This window comes from Brassica rapa, chromosome A10 (genome assembly GCF_000309985.2).
Source record: "Brassica rapa cultivar Chiifu-401-42 chromosome A10, CAAS_Brap_v3.01, whole genome shotgun sequence".
NCBI lineage: Eukaryota > Viridiplantae > Streptophyta > Magnoliopsida > Brassicales > Brassicaceae > Brassica > Brassica rapa.
In genome coordinates this window covers 13,464,926-13,484,655 of record NC_024804.2, presented here as the reverse complement: position 1 = coordinate 13,484,655, position 19,730 = coordinate 13,464,926, and the positions used below count along the sequence as shown (strand labels likewise).

General features: G+C 37.6%; 4 protein-coding genes across 4 annotated transcripts; all 4 read right to left on the bottom strand.

Annotated features, from left to right (window-relative positions):
* Positions 1 to 1,853: 1,853 nt before the first annotated feature.
* LOC103845450 (L-type lectin-domain containing receptor kinase I.9) lies at positions 1,854 to 2,768 on the bottom strand. The gene has a single exon (XM_018655373.1). The coding sequence runs from the start codon at positions 2,766 to 2,768 to the stop codon at positions 1,854 to 1,856; it is 915 nt and encodes a 304-aa protein (XP_018510889.1).
* A 5,929-nt stretch (positions 2,769 to 8,697) lies between these two features.
* LOC103846174 (L-type lectin-domain containing receptor kinase I.9) lies at positions 8,698 to 9,609 on the bottom strand. The gene has a single exon (XM_009123080.1). The coding sequence runs from the start codon at positions 9,607 to 9,609 to the stop codon at positions 8,698 to 8,700; it is 912 nt and encodes a 303-aa protein (XP_009121328.1).
* Positions 9,610 to 10,332: 723 nt separating this feature from the next.
* On the bottom strand, positions 10,333 to 18,807 carry LOC103845448 (L-type lectin-domain containing receptor kinase I.9-like). Its single transcript, XM_033282244.1, is given in 5 exon segments — positions 10,333 to 11,236; positions 11,238 to 11,815; positions 11,818 to 13,692; positions 17,633 to 17,726; positions 17,828 to 18,807. Coding segments are annotated over 3 exon segments (2,052 nt in total). The 5' UTR covers positions 12,631 to 13,692; positions 17,633 to 17,726; positions 17,828 to 18,807; the 3' UTR covers positions 10,333 to 10,575.
* On the bottom strand, positions 13,953 to 17,637 carry LOC108868774 (disease resistance protein RPS5). Its single transcript, XM_033282239.1, has 2 exons — positions 14,318 to 17,637; positions 13,953 to 14,267 (listed from the first exon to the last, which is right to left on the bottom strand). Exons 1-2 carry the CDS (start codon positions 16,937 to 16,939, stop codon positions 14,232 to 14,234), a joined length of 2,658 nt encoding a protein of 885 aa, XP_033138130.1. The 5' UTR covers positions 16,940 to 17,637; the 3' UTR covers positions 13,953 to 14,231.
* Positions 18,808 to 19,730: the final 923 nt, after the last annotated feature.

Sequence of the window (19,730 nt, the reverse complement as noted above, 5' to 3'; positions counted from 1 at the left end):
GTAAATTCTTTTGTCTTTTTGTAATTCTTATAATCAAGTTTTTCTTCTCTTTCCGCTGGAGTAAGAGTTTTACTCTGATACTTGTTTTTTTTTTTTCCGCCAAATGATGTTTTTTTTATTGAATAAAACCGGCCCAAGGCCCAAATACATAAACAAAAGACTAGAAGCCCAACGCATACGGGCTACAATGTAAACACTTAAAACGGCCCGCGGCCCACACCACTCAGACCCGAACGACGCCGGCTGGAGAAAGCGCATCAAGGAAGCAGGTTGCAGAAACACGTGGAAGCATCTACACCCTCGGATCGACACGCGTCGCAAACCGCCTCAACCTGATCTTCTCCACCTCGAAACGCCTCCAGGGCCACCTCACCACACCTTGGTTACGCCGGATCTCGAAACCCGCATCAAACCGCCTTCATCTCCGGTGGTCCCCTATCGAAAACTTAATCGGACATACCGCGCTTTCCTCAGGACCACCCACTCTTCTCTCGAATGTAAATCACGACCTCACTAACCTCTCTTGTCGGTGATGAACCACAGAGAGGTTTATCTTCTTCAAAGATCTCATCCGATGTATCTCCTGTCTCCCCGAGCCGACAAGAACAAAAACCAAACCAACCTTTCACCTTTAAACACCCAATGTTCCTACGGGTTCCAAGCCGGCAGCGTAGAGCTACAGTAGCCTCTACCCTCCGGAAACTATACGGCGACGGCAGAGCTATGCAAGCCTCCTCTTCCCGAAAAAACTGAACCGGCGGAGGCGGAGCAAAGAAGAGTCTCCACCTCCCGGAGAAAACCGACGACGACGGAGCTGTGAGAATCTCCTCCTCCCGGAATCGCACCTTAATCTTAAAACGAGCCGTCTCTCCACCGTAGAAACCCCTTCCCACCGTCGCGTCTTAACTCCAAAACAGACAAACCGCCATGCACCATGGATTAGGTCGCAGCCAGAGCTCAGACAAGGCGAGAGTAGAAGGGATACAAAGGAGAGATACCAAGAATGCTATAAAAACTGACGGACTCCCGTTCCGGCGACGGCACGTGCGCGCACGCGCCGGCCGTACGCCGGAACCAACTAGATCTGCTTTCTCTCTTTTTCTTTTCTCTCTCTCTCTTCCCCGTTACTCCTCTTGAAACAATGATTCATCTCCCTCTGATATTTGTTTTTCCTCCCATTTTCTTTTTCACTCTTTTTCTCCACTTTTTATTCTTCGCCTAGTTACGCTGCTTTTAGCCAATCACACTTGATATCGTTTTGCCTTGTAAACAGTTGATTAACTTTTGACAACAATTCTACGATATTTAAACTATGGACAGAATTTAATTTCACCTCTAGGATGAACCTTTAAATTCATCCCACCTTCTATGGCCAATCAAATTTTTACATAAATTATTAATTAAAAAATATTAAATTAAATAAAAAATAGCTACAAAAAATAAAAACGCTAATTTTAATGACCCTAAAATATTTTAGGGTATAGGGTATAGGGTATAGGGTTTGGATTTGGATTTAGAATTTAGGGTATAGGGTTTAGAATTTAAAATTTAGGATTTAGGGTTTCACTGGAAGTGTTAGTGTCGTTAAAATTAGCATTTTTATTTTTTGTAGCTATTTTTTGTTTAATTTAATATTTTTTAATTAATAATCTATCTGGAAAGTTGATTGGTCATAAAAGGTGGGGGTGAATTTAAAGGTTCACTCTAAGGGGTGAACCTAAGTTCTGTCCTGTAGAAAGCCATATCAGTGGAACATTATCAACATAAACCATAGTAGAAATCAGATTCCGAACATGGCTACCATTTTATTCTCATGTTTTGAATAACATTTCAACACATATGTGGAAATAAACTCATGCAAGAAGAGACAAAACCACAAAACTTAGACAAACAAGCAGAATGATAGGAAGTTTCTTATGCGGAGCTGAAGAATGAGGAACTTCAACAAGTCTTGAGATATCAAGTCGCTGCAGTGATCCTCTGTCTGTACTGAAACTCCACCCAACAATGTATTGGTCACTGACCGCTGCACCTGTAGATGCAGAGAACCCAACAAACAGTCTCGAACTATTTCTAAAAACTTCTGTAAGATTGATGTGTTGTGACAAAAGAGACCGACTTGGCTTCTGGACTTTAAGTGGAGCAATAGAAACATTGAGTATAGTGCCTTCATAATCCACCCAAACCTGTATAGGCTTTCCGGTCAAGAGGTTTATGCTTTCGTTTTTCCCTTTCATGTCTGAATAGTAAGATGCTGAGGCTACTCCGACAGATACAGGACTGTTCACATCAATCCCCACGTGATTGTTAATGACATCATTGAACTCAGGGTTCCAAATAGTGTCAAGCTCAACAGCGAGAACGTGAGAAGAGGGAGATGATTCAAGTGCTGATGCGTTGAAAGCCCCCAAGTATCTTGTTGCCTCTGCATGTGAGAAATCTCGTGAAGGAGATACTAGGAAGGCAATACCATGGCCGCCTTCATGACCTTTCTTAGGCACCAGAGCACACACGAAATGCGTTGAGAAAGAGAGTGGTTTAGAGGAACTGAGCTCAACTGGTTTCTTGAAAAAAGCATGACCAATTTGATTCATTGAAGTGTTTGTCAGTTGTAATAATCCACTGGGAACTACCTTTGCAGAAGCATCTAGATAAAGATCTTCTTGGTCAAGAAAGTTTTCATAAACAAACCTTGTCTCTTGTTGACTTGATAGAGAGATGAGGTGAAGAGAAGATATAACAAGGATCTGAAGCAGCCAACGAGCCATTGTTGATGTTGTTTTGGATCTGATGTGCAAATCTTTCACCTCAAAACAATGCATCTTATAACCTTTCAAGCTGGATAAAAAATGAACATAGAAAAACGTGAGCTTCTATTTTAGTAATCAAAGCCTGTCAAAATTTCTAATATTGTTTGTTTAATAAAGCTTCACGTGGTTTGGTTTTCAAAGTATTCCATTCCCATTTTTTTTTTTGCTAAAATTTCCATTCCCATTTTGAAACAATATTTTAACTTATGAGATCTCAACTTGAATCAGAGTAGACAACCGCGTCTGCTGCATGGGGCTACCCTTTTTTCTTTCTTTTGCATGGTGATACCCTACCCTGAAACAATAATATAATGCACCAACTTGAAGCTATCGTATTATGTATATATGGAAGCAGACAAACGATACTATTAAAATAACATATTTTGAACATGGCCTTGACCTTTCGGTTGCACAATAGAGCAACCCATGTTTTTTTGTAAGGATACTTCCATCCAGCTACGGGCCAGACCAAAAGGAAGAAGCTTGGCATATGCATGACAACTACTCTTTAGATGATGAATATCCTACCTTGTCAACCTAGAGTTATTTTTTTCTGCAGAATCCGAAAATGACTCAAATTGTATATTATAGAGGTCTTCTTCAATGGTTTGGTACTTTGGTTATGTCGCCGTAGCCACTAGCCACACCAAGACGCTGGAACAGCTTAGTTTTCTCAGACAACCTAAATGTCACAGAGGTCTAATACTTATAAGCTATGTTGCATGGAAGCGGAACTATGTATATATGCCGAAGCAGAACCAAGTATCCGAAAGCAGAATTGTAAGGAAGCGTGAAAACGAGAGTTAAAAAAATACTTCATCCGTTTCACAAAGAGTGTCACTAAGACATTTAGAAACCGATTGAAATTATTTATGTTTTCATTAATGTCATATGTTTCCCCAATAATATTTTAGAAAAATATATTTATTTATAAGATCAATGCATTTTATATTTAATATTGAGCTAAAAATAAATATAAATTGCATTGCAATTGTAGAATGACACTTTTTATGTAACAGGAAAAAAAATGCTAAAGTGACACTTAATATGAAATTGAGGGAGTATTAGGAAGTGGGTATGTATCATAAACGTATATAAAAATATATAAACATATATTTATATTAAAAATATAAGATAAATATATTATAACATTCATAACTAAAAATTGTATGATTCAAAAATTGAGCATATACATCATTCTTTCCACTTTAATAATTTATATCAAGTCAATCAACTTTATATTATCTTGTGATTAATTTTTATAAAAAAATATTATCAAACTAATGAATTTAATTCTTTTTAATATCTCATAAACATACTATATAAGCAAGATTTTTCTTTATAAAAAAATTATGGTGCACAAAATCTAATATATTAATATTTTTAATACATGTATTTTAATTAATTTGGTTTATTTTAATACTATTAGTTTTTCATATTTTAATATAAAATTAAAAACATATAAAGCATAAATTTATATTTATTTATTATTTATTTATGAAATTGAATTTGTAAAACAGAATCATAAAGTTTCAAAATGTAATTGCAAGCTTCCAACGTTTAACCATAGATCAATCTCCTGGAGTTTGGTACGTACTCACATCAGTTTTGGGTTCGATTTTCCATGTGAACTAAATTATCATCACTTTTCCAGTCTGGGTTTGGGTTTTGGCCCAAGTGATTTAAATAGTGGATCGTAACAGATGATCGATTTACCCTCTAACATTAGTCGGAAGGTACTCCAAATTTGGATTAGACAGTGTAGTAGCGAGTCCATCCTGGTACCAAACGCGTTCCTTCCGAAACCAATCGGATCAGCCGATAGGGTTTATAAAAAAAAAATCCAATGAAATTACATCAATGCTGCATGTAGGTTACCTAGAAACGGTAAAACGGATCAAACACAAAATTATCCTCCCTTTTTTCAATAGTAGTGATGTTTTAGAATTTTTTTTTTTGTGTTTCAGCTGAAATGATGTTTTCAAATTTATATGAAATATGAAATTTATTTAGTTTTTAGACTGTTCATATTCTGTAGTGTGATTTTTATTGGTTGAATTTGTTTTAGTTAACATTGTTTTAAGAGAAATTGCACCCAATAACTAAGAAAAAAACCAAAATTTACTATCTAACTAAAATCCCATCCTCTCTCCTCTTTTCTCTTCCTATCTCTTTCTTTTCTCTCTCTAAAAATCTAATTTCTCTTTTTTTCTTGGTTATTCCCTAAATAAGCCCTTGTTTTAATGTAGTAAAAGAGGTAAATTTAATATATTTTTAATCAATGTATCAAAATTTTAAACAACAAATAAAATGAAAGAGAGGCAATATGTCTTAGACTAGAAATGTGTTATCTTTCACTGGATTTGACACCAGGTCCTATCTTCAACTTGGAACTAGCTTATACGTAGACCATACAAAAACCCCAAAGATCTGTACTCAGACGACCATACTTCAGATATTACGTTGGTTCCTTCCCATGTAGAAATATGAGCCAGACTAAAAGGAAAGAAAACATGGAAAAGTCAAAACAGCTACTAATGTTTTTTTTTTTTTTGAACTTAGCTTACAGCTACTAATGTTGTCTAGATATATATGATGATGAACGTAGCTTTTTAACGTTTTGCCATATTAACTAAACCCTTCATGTGCAAAAAATCTTCTTCAAAATAGATTATAAAATCTGTCAAATTCCCAATTCATCCCCACATTGTGCATGCAGGAGACTTCATTTCACATGCACAATAAATCAAATCAATGAAGCTAAGCATGGAGAGAAGAGAATAATTAAACAGCCATGTGAGAGCGAGAGCTCCCATCTCCAGCAAGCAATTCAACTGGGCAACTCACGAAACAGCTCCTGATTTCTGATGATAGTTGGACGAAGAGATATATAGTTGAGGTCTCAGGCTTGGATTTTCCATCACGAGTACTAGCGAGAAAGAGAGATTTGTCCTCTTCGGTGTTATTTATTTGTCTTTTTTGTATCTAAAATGTTTTTAAAACCGGACTGACAGATGGTTGGACCGGGTTCGATCATGAACCGGTCACATAGCCAAATTAGATCTCAAAATTATTAACTGATAAAAAAATATTAAACTATCAAAAATCTAAAAACCATCCATATTAAACCAGATTATTAAACCATACTTGTCTTTTAAAAAATAACTATGCCAGAGGAAACATAAACTATTTGTTTAGTTTTGACGTCGAAAAAACTATCAGTTTAGAATGATCTATATTTTGTCTTTTTAAAATATTGTAGTAACTCTACTCAATAAATACTAAACCATAATAATTAAATAAATATAAATGTTAAAAGTAATTTTAATTTTTAGTAAATACTTTTTGAATATTTTGTGCTTTTCTAAAATAAAATAGGTTTTAGTGCTGTCATAAAATGTTTCTATGTTTTAATGGTTTATTGGATGGAATACTAGTTTTATTTAGACTGAAACATCCATCCATATTTACAATAATCATGCGACATAATACACAGTATGAACTAGTTGTCACATGTAAGTATGTCGGGCTCAACTATTACTAGATTTGTCGTCTCTTGTATGTGTGTCATAACATCATACGTTGTTCAAACCCTGGCTTAGGCACCAGAGTGCAAACGAAGTGTGTTGAGAATAGAGAGTGGTTGAGACGGACTGAGCTTAACTAGTTTCTTGTAGAAAACATGAGCCAGTTAAGCTTAACATTTTAAGTAACATAAAACTATGATAAATATTATAAACGAACAAGTTTTTATTTTTGGATTAATCTGGGATATCACGAGCCAGTCTAATAGCACAAACTTATCTCCAAAGATAAATGCAGCCTGCAAATAAATTTTCTTTTGGGTATGCAAATGGGCCGTAAATAGAGATCCATATCCGTGTAGGTGTTTCAGAACAATATGACTAAGTTTCGCACAGTATGTAAATCATCGATTTGCCTATAAATCGACTTGAAATATGTTAGTGTCCCAAACCCTTTCCTTAACCACTACCGAACCAGCTTTCTAACAAATACCATTTCTTATCTGACAAAACATGGGAAAAGTGCCAATTTCGACCCCAACTATTTTAATCGTGCCAAATACGACCCGGACAATTGATCAGTGCCAAATACGACCTCAACTCAATTATAATTTGAAAAAACTACCCGAACTTCTTAAAACGTGCTTAAATCTACATTGACTCTAACAAAAGTTAGTCAATCGTTAACAAGATAAAACGACGTCGTTTTGATATACGAGGAAAAGTGCCAACTTCAACCCCAACACTCTCAGTCGTGCCAAATAGAACCCGAACAAATGGGCAGTGCCAAAACCGGCCTCAACTTAAGTATAATTTAAGAAAAACTACCTGAACTTCTTAAAAGGTGCATAAATCTACATTGACTCTAACAGAAGTTATTCAACCGTTAACAAGATAAGAAGACGTCGTTTATATATACATATATATATATATATATATATATATATATATATCTATTTTTTTTTAAAATATATGTTCATTCCAGAACTCAAACCATGTTGTGATACCCTTTTAAATGGGCACACTAACAACTAGATAAAAGTAATTTTTTAAAATACTATTACAAATTTGAAATTATATAAACTACTATTATTCTTCATCTTATCCAATTTAAAATTTTGATGACAGTTTTTTCTGATTTATATAAATACATTAACATGTTTTTCTTATTTATCATATCTTTAATAAAATTATATCTTACTAAAATATAAATAATAAAATATTTATTATTATACGATCTTAAATATGCTTAAAACTTTGAATTTATTTATACAATTTTCTTATATAAATTATTTTTAATTTTTAAAATTAAGTGGGAATTTTTTTAGTTTCCAAAGTTGATGTTATATATTTTGATATTTTGTTCAAAAATGTTAAGAGGCCTTTTACCTTTCTTTCACTAAGATATGTTGTACAAAATATTAGACAAATTAAACAATAACTAAAATATATAAAGCAATCACCAAAGTTTTAAATTGGATAAGATGAAGAAGAATAGTATTTTATATAATGGAGAATTTCAATTTGTAATAATATTTCAAAAAATTATTTTAGTCTAGTTGTTAGTGTGCCCTTTTAAAAAGATATCCCAGCAAGGATTTGAGTCCCGAAATGAACATATTTAACAAAAAAATACATATATCAAAACAACGTCGTCTTATCTTTGTTAAAGGTTGATTAACTTCTGTTAGAGTTAATGTAGGTTTAGATACGTTTTAAAAAAAATGGATAATTTTTCTTAAATTATAATTGAGTTGAGGTCGTTTTTGGCACTGACCATTTGTTCGGGTCTTATTTGGCACGACTTAGAGTGTTGGGGTCGAAATTGGCACTTTTCCTCGTATATCAAAACGACGTCGTTTTATCTTGTTAACGGTTGACTAACTTCTGTTAGAGTCAATGTAGATTTATGCACGTTTTAAGAAGTTCGGATAGTTTTTTTGAATTATAATTGAATTGAGGTCGTATTTGGCACTGATCAATTGTTCGGGTCGTATTTGGCACGACTGAAATAGTTGGGGTCGAAATTGGCACTTTTCCCGACAAAACATATTGAGGAGTAATGCGTGAGCACATATCTCTCATTCCAGTATTTGGTAAAAGTGAGAGAGGTACTTTGAGGATTTATATAATCTGAGAATTTTGTAGTCACTAACCAAACCTAAAAGGAAAAGCAACATCATGTTGGAAGGTGAAACACATATACTAATTATTTCATACAATTAAGTAGAAATCAAAACCGCAAATCACCAAGCAATAAATAAGGAATAGTAACTACAGTTTTGGTTACATATTCCCATTCATTACCATTTACTCTCTCAATTTCCAATAACAATTCAACACTTGCTAGCAAAAGTAAATACTCATGCAAGAATAGCTGACACCACAATAGCCAGACAACCAAACAGAATAATAAACAGCGCAAGAAGCTTCTTATCTGTACCTGTAAGATAAGGAAGTTCAACAAGTCTTGAGGTATCAAGTCGCTGCAGTGATCCTCTGTCTGTACTGAAACTCCACCACATAATGTACTGATCACTCACCGCGTTCCCTGTTGATGCAGAGAATCCAACATACAATTTCGATATATTAGGAAAAATCTCTGAAAGGCTAATGGGATGTGACAAAAGAGGCCGGCTTGGCTTCTTGACTTTAAGTGGAGCAATGGAAACGTTGAGCACTGTGCCTTCATAATCAACCCACACCTGTATAGGCTCTCCACTCAAGAGGTTCATGCTTTCGTTTTTCCTTTCTATGTCGGAATAGTAAGATGCCGGAGCTACTGCGACAGATTTAGGACTGTTCACATCGATCCCCACGTGATTTTTACCTTTGATGTCGTTATACTCAGGGTTCCAGATAGTGTCGAGCTCGACAGCAAGAACGTGAGAAGAGGGAGATTCAAGTGTGGAAGCGTCGAAAGCCCCCAAGTATCTTGTTGGCTGTGCGTGGGAGAAATCCATAGAAGGAGATACTATGAAGGCAATACCATGGCCGCCTTCGATGTTTTGCTTTTTCACCAGAACACACACGAAATGCGTCGAGAAAGAGGAACCGAGCTCAAGTGGTTTATCGTAGAAAGCATGACCGATTTGATACTTTGAAGTGTTTGTCAGCTGCAATATTCCATTGGGATGTACTTTTGCAGAAGCATCTAGATAAAGATCTTCTTGGTCAAGAAAGTCTTCAAAGACAAACCTTGTCTCTTTTTGACTTGATAGAGAGATGAGATGAAGAGAAGAGATAATAAGGATCTGAAGCAGCCAACGAGCCATTACTAATGATGATGCAGAGAGAGTTTGGATCTGAGGTGCAAATCTTTCACCTCAAATCAATGCATCTTATAACCTTTCAAGCTGGATAAAAAAGAAATGAACATAAAAAAACGTGAGCTTCTATTTTAGTAATCAAAATCTACCAAATTTTTCAAATATTGTTGATTTAAATAACAATAAGCTTCACGTGGTTTGGTTTTCCAAAGATTCCAGTTTGAGACAATATTTTAAGTTATGAGATCTCAACTTGAATCAGAGTAGACAACCTCGTGTGCTGCATGGGCTGAAACGATAGTATAATGCCAACTTGAAGCTATCTTAATATATATGGAAGCAGACAAAATATACTATTAAATAACATATTTTACACATGGTCTAGAGTTCGCCCTAGTCATGTGACATAATACACAGCATGAACTAGTTGTCACTTGTCACACGTATGTATGTCAGTCAGACTCAGGATCAACTACTCTACTAGATTTGTCGTCTCTTGTTTGTGTGCTGTTGTCCAATCGTCACATCATATGCTGCTTTACATTTTCTCTCAAATACTATCAAATTTCTAACAACTTAAAACTCTTATAGCAACTAATACTATTAACCATACATATTTTTCTAACAACATCCAATCTATTTCCCAAATCCTAAAATAACACACACAGAGTTCCAGCTTATAAACCAAAACAGTTTTCTATCAGAGAGCCATTCGGAATAATTATGCCAGAGGAAACATAAACTATTTGTTTATAATCAATCGTTTAAGTGGATAAACATGTTGTAAGGGACACACTGAACAAATTGGTACAAATAAGACTGATTTTTTTTTTTGAACAACGACAAATAAGACCGATTATTAGAACAATCTTGAGAGCTACCAAAGAGATCTGTCTGCTGACATTAATGCATTACCTCTAACTGCTGATGCTGTGAGAATTGGACTCAAAATGTTCTGTAGGTAAGCAAGTCTCAAGTCTTAGGCTTCTCTGGCTCTGCAACTACGTGAAGAGAGTTCTTAGTCTCTGACCATGGCTGATCTGCTGGCTGACAAGGGTAAGGTGAGTGATTGGAAGAAGAAGAAGACATCGAGGGACCTGACCAACTCCATGAAGCTGCATCAACCATAAACGGAGCAAATGTGCCTATCCCCAAAGTATATGGTGAGAAATCTGGCATTGGCAGATTGTTGTTTAGGTATAAGACCACTTGTTCCATCGTAGGCCTGGACTCTGGCACAATATTTGAACATAGCAAACCGAGTTTCATAACCATCTCGACTTCTTCGGCTATGAATTCACCTCCCAGTCTCGGGTCAGTGGCATCAAGCAAAGCGTCCTTTTTCCAGCACTCACAAACCCATTTGATCATATGACGTCTCTCAACTTGCAACTGCGGTTCAACGGGTCTTCTACCACATGCTACTTCAAGCATGAAAACACCAAAAGCATAAACATCAGTTCCGGTAGAAGCTCCCGTTGTCACTAGCTCAGGTGCCATGTAGCCTACTGTTCCCACAGCTGCTGTTGTGGCTGCATTGCCTCCATGTTCATGAAACCTGGCCATTCCAAAATCCCCCAACCTACCATTGAACTCGGCGTCTAACATAACGTTGGAAGCTTTAACATCGCGGAACAACGCGGTCAGCACCTGTATGCAGGTACCACAGAGCAGACGCTATTCCTTTAACAACCACAAGTCTTTGTGACCAAGAAAGAACTGATTTCGTCTCATCAAACAAATGCTCGTCAAGGCTCCGATTGGGCATGTACTCCGAGACAAGAAGAAGTTCGTGCTTTCTCCTACAATACCCGAAAAGTGGAACAAGATTCCTGTGTTTCAGATATCTCATGCTCACAACTTCAGCCAGAAATTGCTTCAAACCTTCATCACCATTATGGGACACTCTCTTCACTGCTATTTCTCTGCCTTGCGGAAGATCTCCTCTATAGACTTCACCAAAACCACCTCTTCCTAGGAACTCATCCTTGCGGAAACCCTTTGTTGCTTTGTACAGGGACTTGTAAGAGAACCTATGTGCATCAAACTCCTTCTCCCATGTTTCAGACACTTCTGAATACTTCTTCCTCCGGTGGAAATAAACTCTTGCAAGAACAGCCAACACCACAATACCCAGACACACAACCAGGACAACAATCCACGGCGGTAGACTCTTATGTGGAGCTGTAGAATAAGAACTTCAAGAAGTTCTGATATATCAAGAAGTCTTGAGATATCAAGTCGCGGCAGTGATTCTCTGTTTGTACTGAAACTCCACCAAAGGATATAGTGAGCGCTCACCGCGTTCCCTGTTGCTGCTGAGAATCCAACAAACAGTTGAGATATATTCGGAAAAATCTCTGAAAGGTTAATGGGATGTGACAAAAGAGGCCGACTTGGCTTCTGGACTTGAAGTGGCGAAATGGAAACATTGAACACAGTGCCTTCATAATCCACCCAGACCTGTATGGGCTTTCCACTCAACAGGTTTATGCTTTCGTTTTTCCCTTTCAAGTCGGAATAGTAAGATGCTGAAGCTATTCCCACAGATATTGGACTGTTCACATCAATCCCCACGTGATTGTTATCAATATCACCGAACTCTTGGTTCCGAATAGTGTCAAGCTCAACAGCAAGAACGGGAAATCCACTTGTTGATTCGTTGAAAGCTCCCAAGTATCTTGTTTCTCGGGCGTTAGGGAAATCCATAGAAGAAGATAATAAAAAGGTAAGACCATGGCCACCTTCAATACCTGTTCTAGGCACCAGAGCACACACGAAATGAGTTGAGAAGGAGAGTGGTCCAGAGGAACTGAACTGAATTGGTTTCTTGTAAAAAGCCCGACCAGTTTCATACGTTGCACCGCCTGTCAGCCGCAATGGTCCAAGGTCTTTTGCAGAATCATCTAGATAAAGATTATCTTGGTCACGAAAGTTTTCATAGACAAACCTCGTCTCTTGTTGACTTGATAGAGAAATCAGATGAAGAGAAGAGATAACCAGGATCTGAAGCAGCCAACTAGCCATGCAGATGATGAATCAGAGAGTCTGGATCTGATGTGTAGATCTTCTCTCAAAACCTCGCAAAGCTTGAGAAAAAGTGAACAAGAAAAGGATGTGAGCTTCTGTTTCAGTGATCCAAGCCTATCAATATTGTTTTGCTTATAAACTGTACTCCACTAACACGTTGATATTAAACTAATCTAGAAATAAAGCTTAACGTGGTTTTCAAAATATTCCATTTCACACAATATTTTAACGAATATGAAATCAACTTCAGTCCAAATTGACAACGCAAATGCTACATGCGGGGTAACAAACATTTCTAAACTAATTAAAACAGGAAAAGTGACAGAAACTACTGTTAGGTCCTGCTTTGTTTACCTAACCCTTTAGGATTATTTAATTAAGCTCTACAGGGGGCAGGAGAACACGTTCACACATGCAAAATAAATCAAATCACTAGGCTAAGATTAGAGAGAAGAAATATAGACAACCACTATAGCATAATACACACTTCTGCTACTCAGAAACCGCAAGTGAGGGCGGGAATTGCACAGAGCGTCTTGCTTCATTTGTTGGTTATGTCTCTGTTGTAGACACACCAAGAGCAGTACAAGATTAGATAGAAACAGTTTATTTCTCTTAGAAAACCTAAATTCCACAGAGGTACAATTTGTAAACTTAATTACTACCTACCAGATTTATTTTGGGGGCAGCAGGAGATGGTATCTTAGAGAAACTTCATTAATGTAAATGGAGAATCAGATGAGAGATTAGTGGTCAAATACCTGCTATATAACCAAGGAAGAATCTAACAATCACAAGGGAGATAGGACATGCAACTTCAAGATATTACTTCATTGAGACTCTCAGTTCTGGCACATGATTTGTGCATAGCAAACCTCAGCTAAGAATTCTACTCTCAACAGGCATCCACACATGTTTCTTTCCAAAGGTTACTTGAAGCACAGACGCATACATGTGGGTTGCTTAGAAAGCGGCCATTGTTGCAAGCTCCGGGGAGATTGTGGTATCCAGCTCCCACAGAGGCTGCGGTGATTATGTTGTCACAGTGACCGTAAAAGCCTAAACATAACAGAAATTATTAACACATCAGTATCTAACATAACATCAGAAGCCTTGATTCAATCAATCAACTTATTGAGCCCCTCTGTGCAGAGACTCCAAGAACCAAAGATCACTATTACAACCAGTAGAACCAAGCACTGTGCTGAGATTTTAAAACGAATTCATTAATACCAAGCAGATTAAAAAAGGAGATTCACCTTCTCCCAATCCCTAATAGGGGGGATTCCTGAGAATTAGTAGGGAACGAAAGAGACAGATACTGAGACAAGATTCGTATCAAATCAAAATACAATATTACAATCAAGTCTCCGGCAATACAAACACATTAGCATTTGAAGACTCAACAATCGACAGAGTAAGCAAAACGGATCTTACAATTTTCATTAGAAAGAACACTTGCACACCACCATTAACTCTTTGTGATTCAAATCAAACCAAGCAAACTAAAGAGAGGAATCAAAAGGATAGCAACACAGAACAAAGGTGTTCAAAAAAAAAAAGCAACACAGAACAAACAAAGAAGCAACAGGCTTGCTTCACAGATCTCCTGGGTAGGAGAAGGGCATGATGACCTAACACAAGCCAAGAAGACAACAAACTTTTGTTATGGGAAATTCAATACCTTTTCACAGCAAAGCAAGAAACGTTCTTCAGTAGCTTTATCTTCCCATTGAACTCTTTCTATCCATTGGTCGTCACTGTAACTGATGACAAGTTCATCACCACCAAGGCAACTTCCAGAACTGAGTGGAAGCTTTCTCAGTTTTGGACACCTTTCTACATCAATCTTCTTTAGACAAGGAAAGAGCAGAGGATTCCTGTAGATGCTCTTCAACATCGGTAAGTTACTCAATTCAAGCCTTTTAAGCTTTTCAAACGGAGTCTTTGTGCCTCCTGCGTTTTGCTCACCCGTCTCGCTTATGATTTCTTCCACCTTATCTAAACACTGAAGCTTAAGGTAGGTAAGCTTTGAAACAAACAGCAACCACGTCAGATCCTTAAGTCCATTGCAGCCAGTTATAGTCACACTTGAGAGGCTCCCTAGTTTTGGATGTATCAGAAACGTGTCGTCTGATGCTCTCCCAATATCTATCTCCAACACACCACACCTCTTTATGATGAGCTTACGGAGTTGCATCATTGTTGTTGGCAAAACCAGACATGCTTCGTCACTCTGAAGATCTCTAATACACACCTCTTCAATCCAATATGCCAACTCAGGAGCGCTAAGCAATTGCTTCAAAGCTGAACTGGAGGATATGTCTATGTTTAACCTTTCTAGTCGTTCGAAGCGTTGCAGCTCCTCTATCGTGCTAGCATCGAGCGAAACGTTTGAATCTAGGAGTGCCAATACCCCCAGACTTGATGCATTTGATAACCCATAAATGCTCTTGAGTCTCTTGGTCGTTTCCAAGTTGAGATGTTCTAGACGTTTTAACTTTCCTAAACCATCTGGCAGTCGCTCTATCTTTGTCCGTGACAAGTTGAGATAACGCAAAGCGAACAAACGTGATATCTGCTCCGGCAATTCCTCGAGCTCAGTGAAGGACATATTCAAAACAACTAGCATTGGCATATACTGAAAGAACTCACCAGAGATACGCACCAAGTTGCTGTTTTGTTGGAGAAAGAGAGTCGTAAGTTGATGACACTCGTGACCGCCAGATATCTCTTCAATCTCATTATTCATCAGCGACATCTTTCTCACTCCGGTCCAGTCTTGAACAGGTACCATATCACGTAACCCAACACCGGCTTCCACAACCCATCTTTCTCTGTTCTTCCCAAGATCAGAAGCCACCCACAAAGCCATTTTACGAACCACGTCGTGCATTTGAACAAACTTGGTACTGTCATCACTCTCCATCAACAAACCAGCACGAACAAGTGTATTGATATTTTCATAACCTCGGTTCTTGGCTATATAACGACTTCCGAATCCACCCACACATCCTTCGACTTCCCAATACTCTATCAAACTATTTTTACTCAACATAGAACCTGCAGGGAATAGAGCGCAGTACTGGAAGCATGACTTCAACTTTCCCACTTTCAAACTGTCAAAGCTATACTTGAGAATCGGGAGAATTTCATCTTCCTTTTCTGCAAACTCTACGCGAGGTGAAGAAGTCAGGACGCGTAGTGCATCATTCCATTGTCGCACCTTCTTCTTGCAAGACATGGTCTCGCCAAGAACATTCAGCGCCAGTGGTAGACCATGACATCTTCCAGCAACTTCTCTTGCCGTCTCCTGAATTTTCGAGCAGCTTGCGTGTCCTCCAACTTTCATCTGAAACAAGTCCCAAGCATCATTCTCAGCAAGGCACTGGACTTCAATCGGGTCAGCAACCCCCATCTGCACACACACCTCTCGAGAGCGGGTGGTGAATGCTATTTTGCTTTTGTTTTTTTTTGTTGGTGATGGGACTCCTACCTTCGTTAAGTCCACTTTCGCCCACACATCATCCAGTAACAACGCAAATCTCCTGTCCTTCATGAAGTTGTGTATATCATTGGCCTTCTGGCTTTCCTCTTTTTGGTTCCACTCCTCCCCATGAAAGCCTAGCTTCCTACCAATCTCTTCTTGAATCTTCTTGACAGGCAGATGTTGAGACACAACAACCCAAATCACAAACTCAAATCTGGCAGTGATCTTGTTGCTGATCTCTCGGAGAATAGTTGATTTGCCTACGCCACCAACTCCGTACAGACCTATACTCCCGGTTTCACCACTCACGAGGAGGCTCAAAGCCCTCTTGAGAATTGTTTCCCGGCCAACAATATCCGGTCTGGATCTGGAGAGCCTCTTCTCCTTTGTAGACGTTTCAGTAGCCGGCTCAGCCACAACTTCAAAAACTCCTTTAGAGTTGAGATCATTGACCTTTTTCAACATCAAAGACACCCTTTTCCCATAACCGTAGTTTGATCTTGATTTCTTTGAACATAACCTTTGAAGTTCAGTAGTTCTATTGCTAAGCAGATAACTGACTTGTCTACTGACGTTATCAACATTTTTAAGCCATACGTTGACTTCTGCAAGCCGTTGCATACTTTTGGTTTCCTCTTCCCTCTCGACCCTTCTTAACACATCAGTTTGTCTTGCCTTGAGCTCTTCCATGTCTCTCTGCATAGCTGCGAGATTCTCCTCAAGACTATTAATGTAACTCGCTTTGAAGCATGAAAGGTGAGAAACATCTTTCAGTACTTGATCACCAGACAAGGGAACAGAGAAAAAACCTCCCATCTTTGATCAGACGAGAAAGAGGGAACCGAAAAAATGATATAATGTGAGAAAGAGAGTTCCAAAACAAGAAACTTGAAGATGGTTTCACCTGCACACACCGTTTAAATTAGCAAAAAAAGTCGTTTATTCTAGTCTTTTTAAAATATTTTTTTTCCTGACCAAAAACTGAAGTCTTGTATTGTATAATATAATCAATAAGTAATAAATCCGGTTATTAATTTTTTTTTATAGTCAAGCTGAGACCTAAAACAAACCAAGCTCTTAGGTCTACTTAAAATATTAGACAAATTATAAATTCAGTAAAATATTATTCTCTTGAAAAATTGCATCAACACGGATTAGGAAGTCACAAAGAAGATCAAAAGAATCAACGACTAAAGCTGTAAGAGTGACCAACAAGCTCTCCTAAAGCAACTTATCTGCGAAACTATACAGTGTAAACCACTTCATCGACAAGACTTCAGTTCAGTTTTCAATCAATCAAACTGATTTGTCTTAACTCAACATCGGAGAGAAATGAGTTCAACTGTATGCATTTAATATGTTCTCCTTGTGCCAACATATATGTATGTATACCTGTTTGTTTTGTTCTTCTCAACCACAACTGACAACTTAATGAGATAAAGAACAATAATAGCTAACGAGCATCACAACATACATGTTAGTGTTTAAAAGGGTTTAGAGTTTATGTACCGTTGATTTAATATCCCTTGAGTTAGAGGCTAGAGGAGCATGGCTACGCATTCCGTAGCTACAGCAAGCTCAGTTTGTAGTTTTGCCATAAGCTCTTGCGAAAGAAAACATAACAAGTGTAATCATTAGCCTTTTCAAGCCATAACGGTCCTGAAGTTGTGCACAGAGACAATTCATCAAACACGTGGTATGCACCTGGTTCCACGCGAGTTGTCGCTGAGATTTTGAGAGCAGCAAGATCCGTAATGGAAGCATTTATTATAATTCATAAACCCTGGACTGACAAACAAGACACGAATCCAGAAACCGTAGTAACAGAAACATAAATACCATCACAATCCGTCGTCAAGTAAAGATTTTTTTTTTGTGGCGGGTAATATTATAGCCGTTTCCTTTAAACGGTTAGCCTACTGATGTTTTTGATCTGACGATCCAAATTTTGCCACGTTGCAATTTGACTCTGCGAAATTTTAACTGCTATCATTTGTTAACGGTTTTTATGTCAGAATTGATTTCATATATATTTGTATGAGCAATTCTATAAGGAATTTTTTTGCTAAAATATAGCTATAAGGGACTTTTTATTTTGATTATTGCATCATTCATTGCAAATATACGTGTAAGTTAGAGCATGATTATCCCTAGCACCCTTAATGGGATGCTTAATCATTTTTTTAGTACTAAATATGTGTGAAGCACATTCTTTAAGAAACTTATAATTTTTGTCTTCCAATGCAAGTTGCTTATTTTGAAGTGCTTAAAAAGAAAAACAAGGTGTCTCCAATGGTTATGGATAATCATGTACTATTTCTCTTGAAGAGGACACTTGGTCATAACAGCACTACACAAAATAAATTACAAACTTCCGACACAAGCCATAACAGCACTACACAAAATGAATTAGCCTAAACGAACTGGACCACCTGCATCCAGAACCCACAACAACTAATACTAGCCAAAAACAGAGCAGTACACATTATCAGTACTCAACATCTCACTACAAGAAAACACAAGTTTTACGAGGGCAGTTTTCTTCGTTACTTCGTCGTAAAAGCAGTGTTACGAGGAATTAGCGAGGAAACCCGTTTCGTCGTTATACGTTTGTCGTAACGCATATATCCTCGCTAATTCGTCGTAAGGTAGCGAGGAAATAATTTCGTCGTAAAAGCGAAGGAGGATATTTCGTCGTAAAGACCACGTAAAGATTCCACGTAAGGACATCGCTAAGTTTCCTCGTAAATACCACAAAAAACTTTCCTCGTAAAACCCACGTAAATAAATACTCGTAAAATAAACGTAAATACCTTGACAGCTTTCCACGTAAAGAAAACGTAAAAACCTTGATAGATTTCCACGTTATTTCCTTGTAAAAGTTTCCTCGTAAAAACCACGTTAAGCTTCCACGTAAAGAAGCCGCAAAATTAGCTACGAATTTACTTTGTTTCATTATTTTATAGAAATATAAAAAATTATAATTATAAATTTAATTTAAATTATTTAAATTATTAATAAAATTAAAATTCTAAAAAAATCAAAACCAAAATATTTTATATATAAATAAGTTTTGAATTCATAATACAAGAACCGAAATTAAAAAGAACTAAGGGTGGTCGTTAATCGCCTGGTAGAATTCATCACTCCTCGCCTGAACATCCGCCTCGGCATGTGAGTCGTCGGTCGGTGACTCGCCTGGGATAGGATTTTGTTGTCGCATGGTCCTCAACAAAGTCTCCCATTCCGGATTTGTGGCCGCTACAACGTCCAAGAAGCCCTCGAGTCCACCCATACGAGATCGCAGCTGAGTAGACTCTCTACGCAGCTCTTCGGACTCCCTACGCAGCTGAGAGACTTCATCATCCCGTCGCTGAACATAAGACGATGTCGCTCTCGGAACATCGTTGACGGAACCAATCCCCAACGTCCGTCCCTTTTTTTTAGGGACAACCTTAAAAACAAAAAATAAATTTTGTTAGTAAAAATTTAAAGTTAAATTAAATGAATATTTAAGAAAATTAAAATTTTAGAAAATTTACCTCCTCGTAAAGCTTATCCACTTCAGGTGTGGATAAGGTGACGGGTAATCCATCGGTGGACTGTT

Excerpts from the sequence above, each read along its gene's own strand:
- LOC103845450 (XM_018655373.1), bottom strand. The coding sequence starts at position 2,768 with ATGGCTCGTTGGCTGCTTCAGATCCTTGTTATATCTTCTCTTCACCTC.
- LOC103846174 (XM_009123080.1), bottom strand. The coding sequence starts at position 9,609 with ATGGCTCGTTGGCTGCTTCAGATCCTTATTATCTCTTCTCTTCATCTC.
- LOC108868774 (XM_033282239.1), bottom strand. The coding sequence starts at position 16,939 with ATGGGAGGTTTTTTCTCTGTTCCCTTGTCTGGTGATCAAGTACTGAAA. Across the intron at positions 14,268-14,317 it reads TCTTGCTTTGCTGTGAAAAG|GTCATCATGCCCTTCTCCTA; the intron begins GTATTGAATTTC and ends GGCTTGTGTTAG.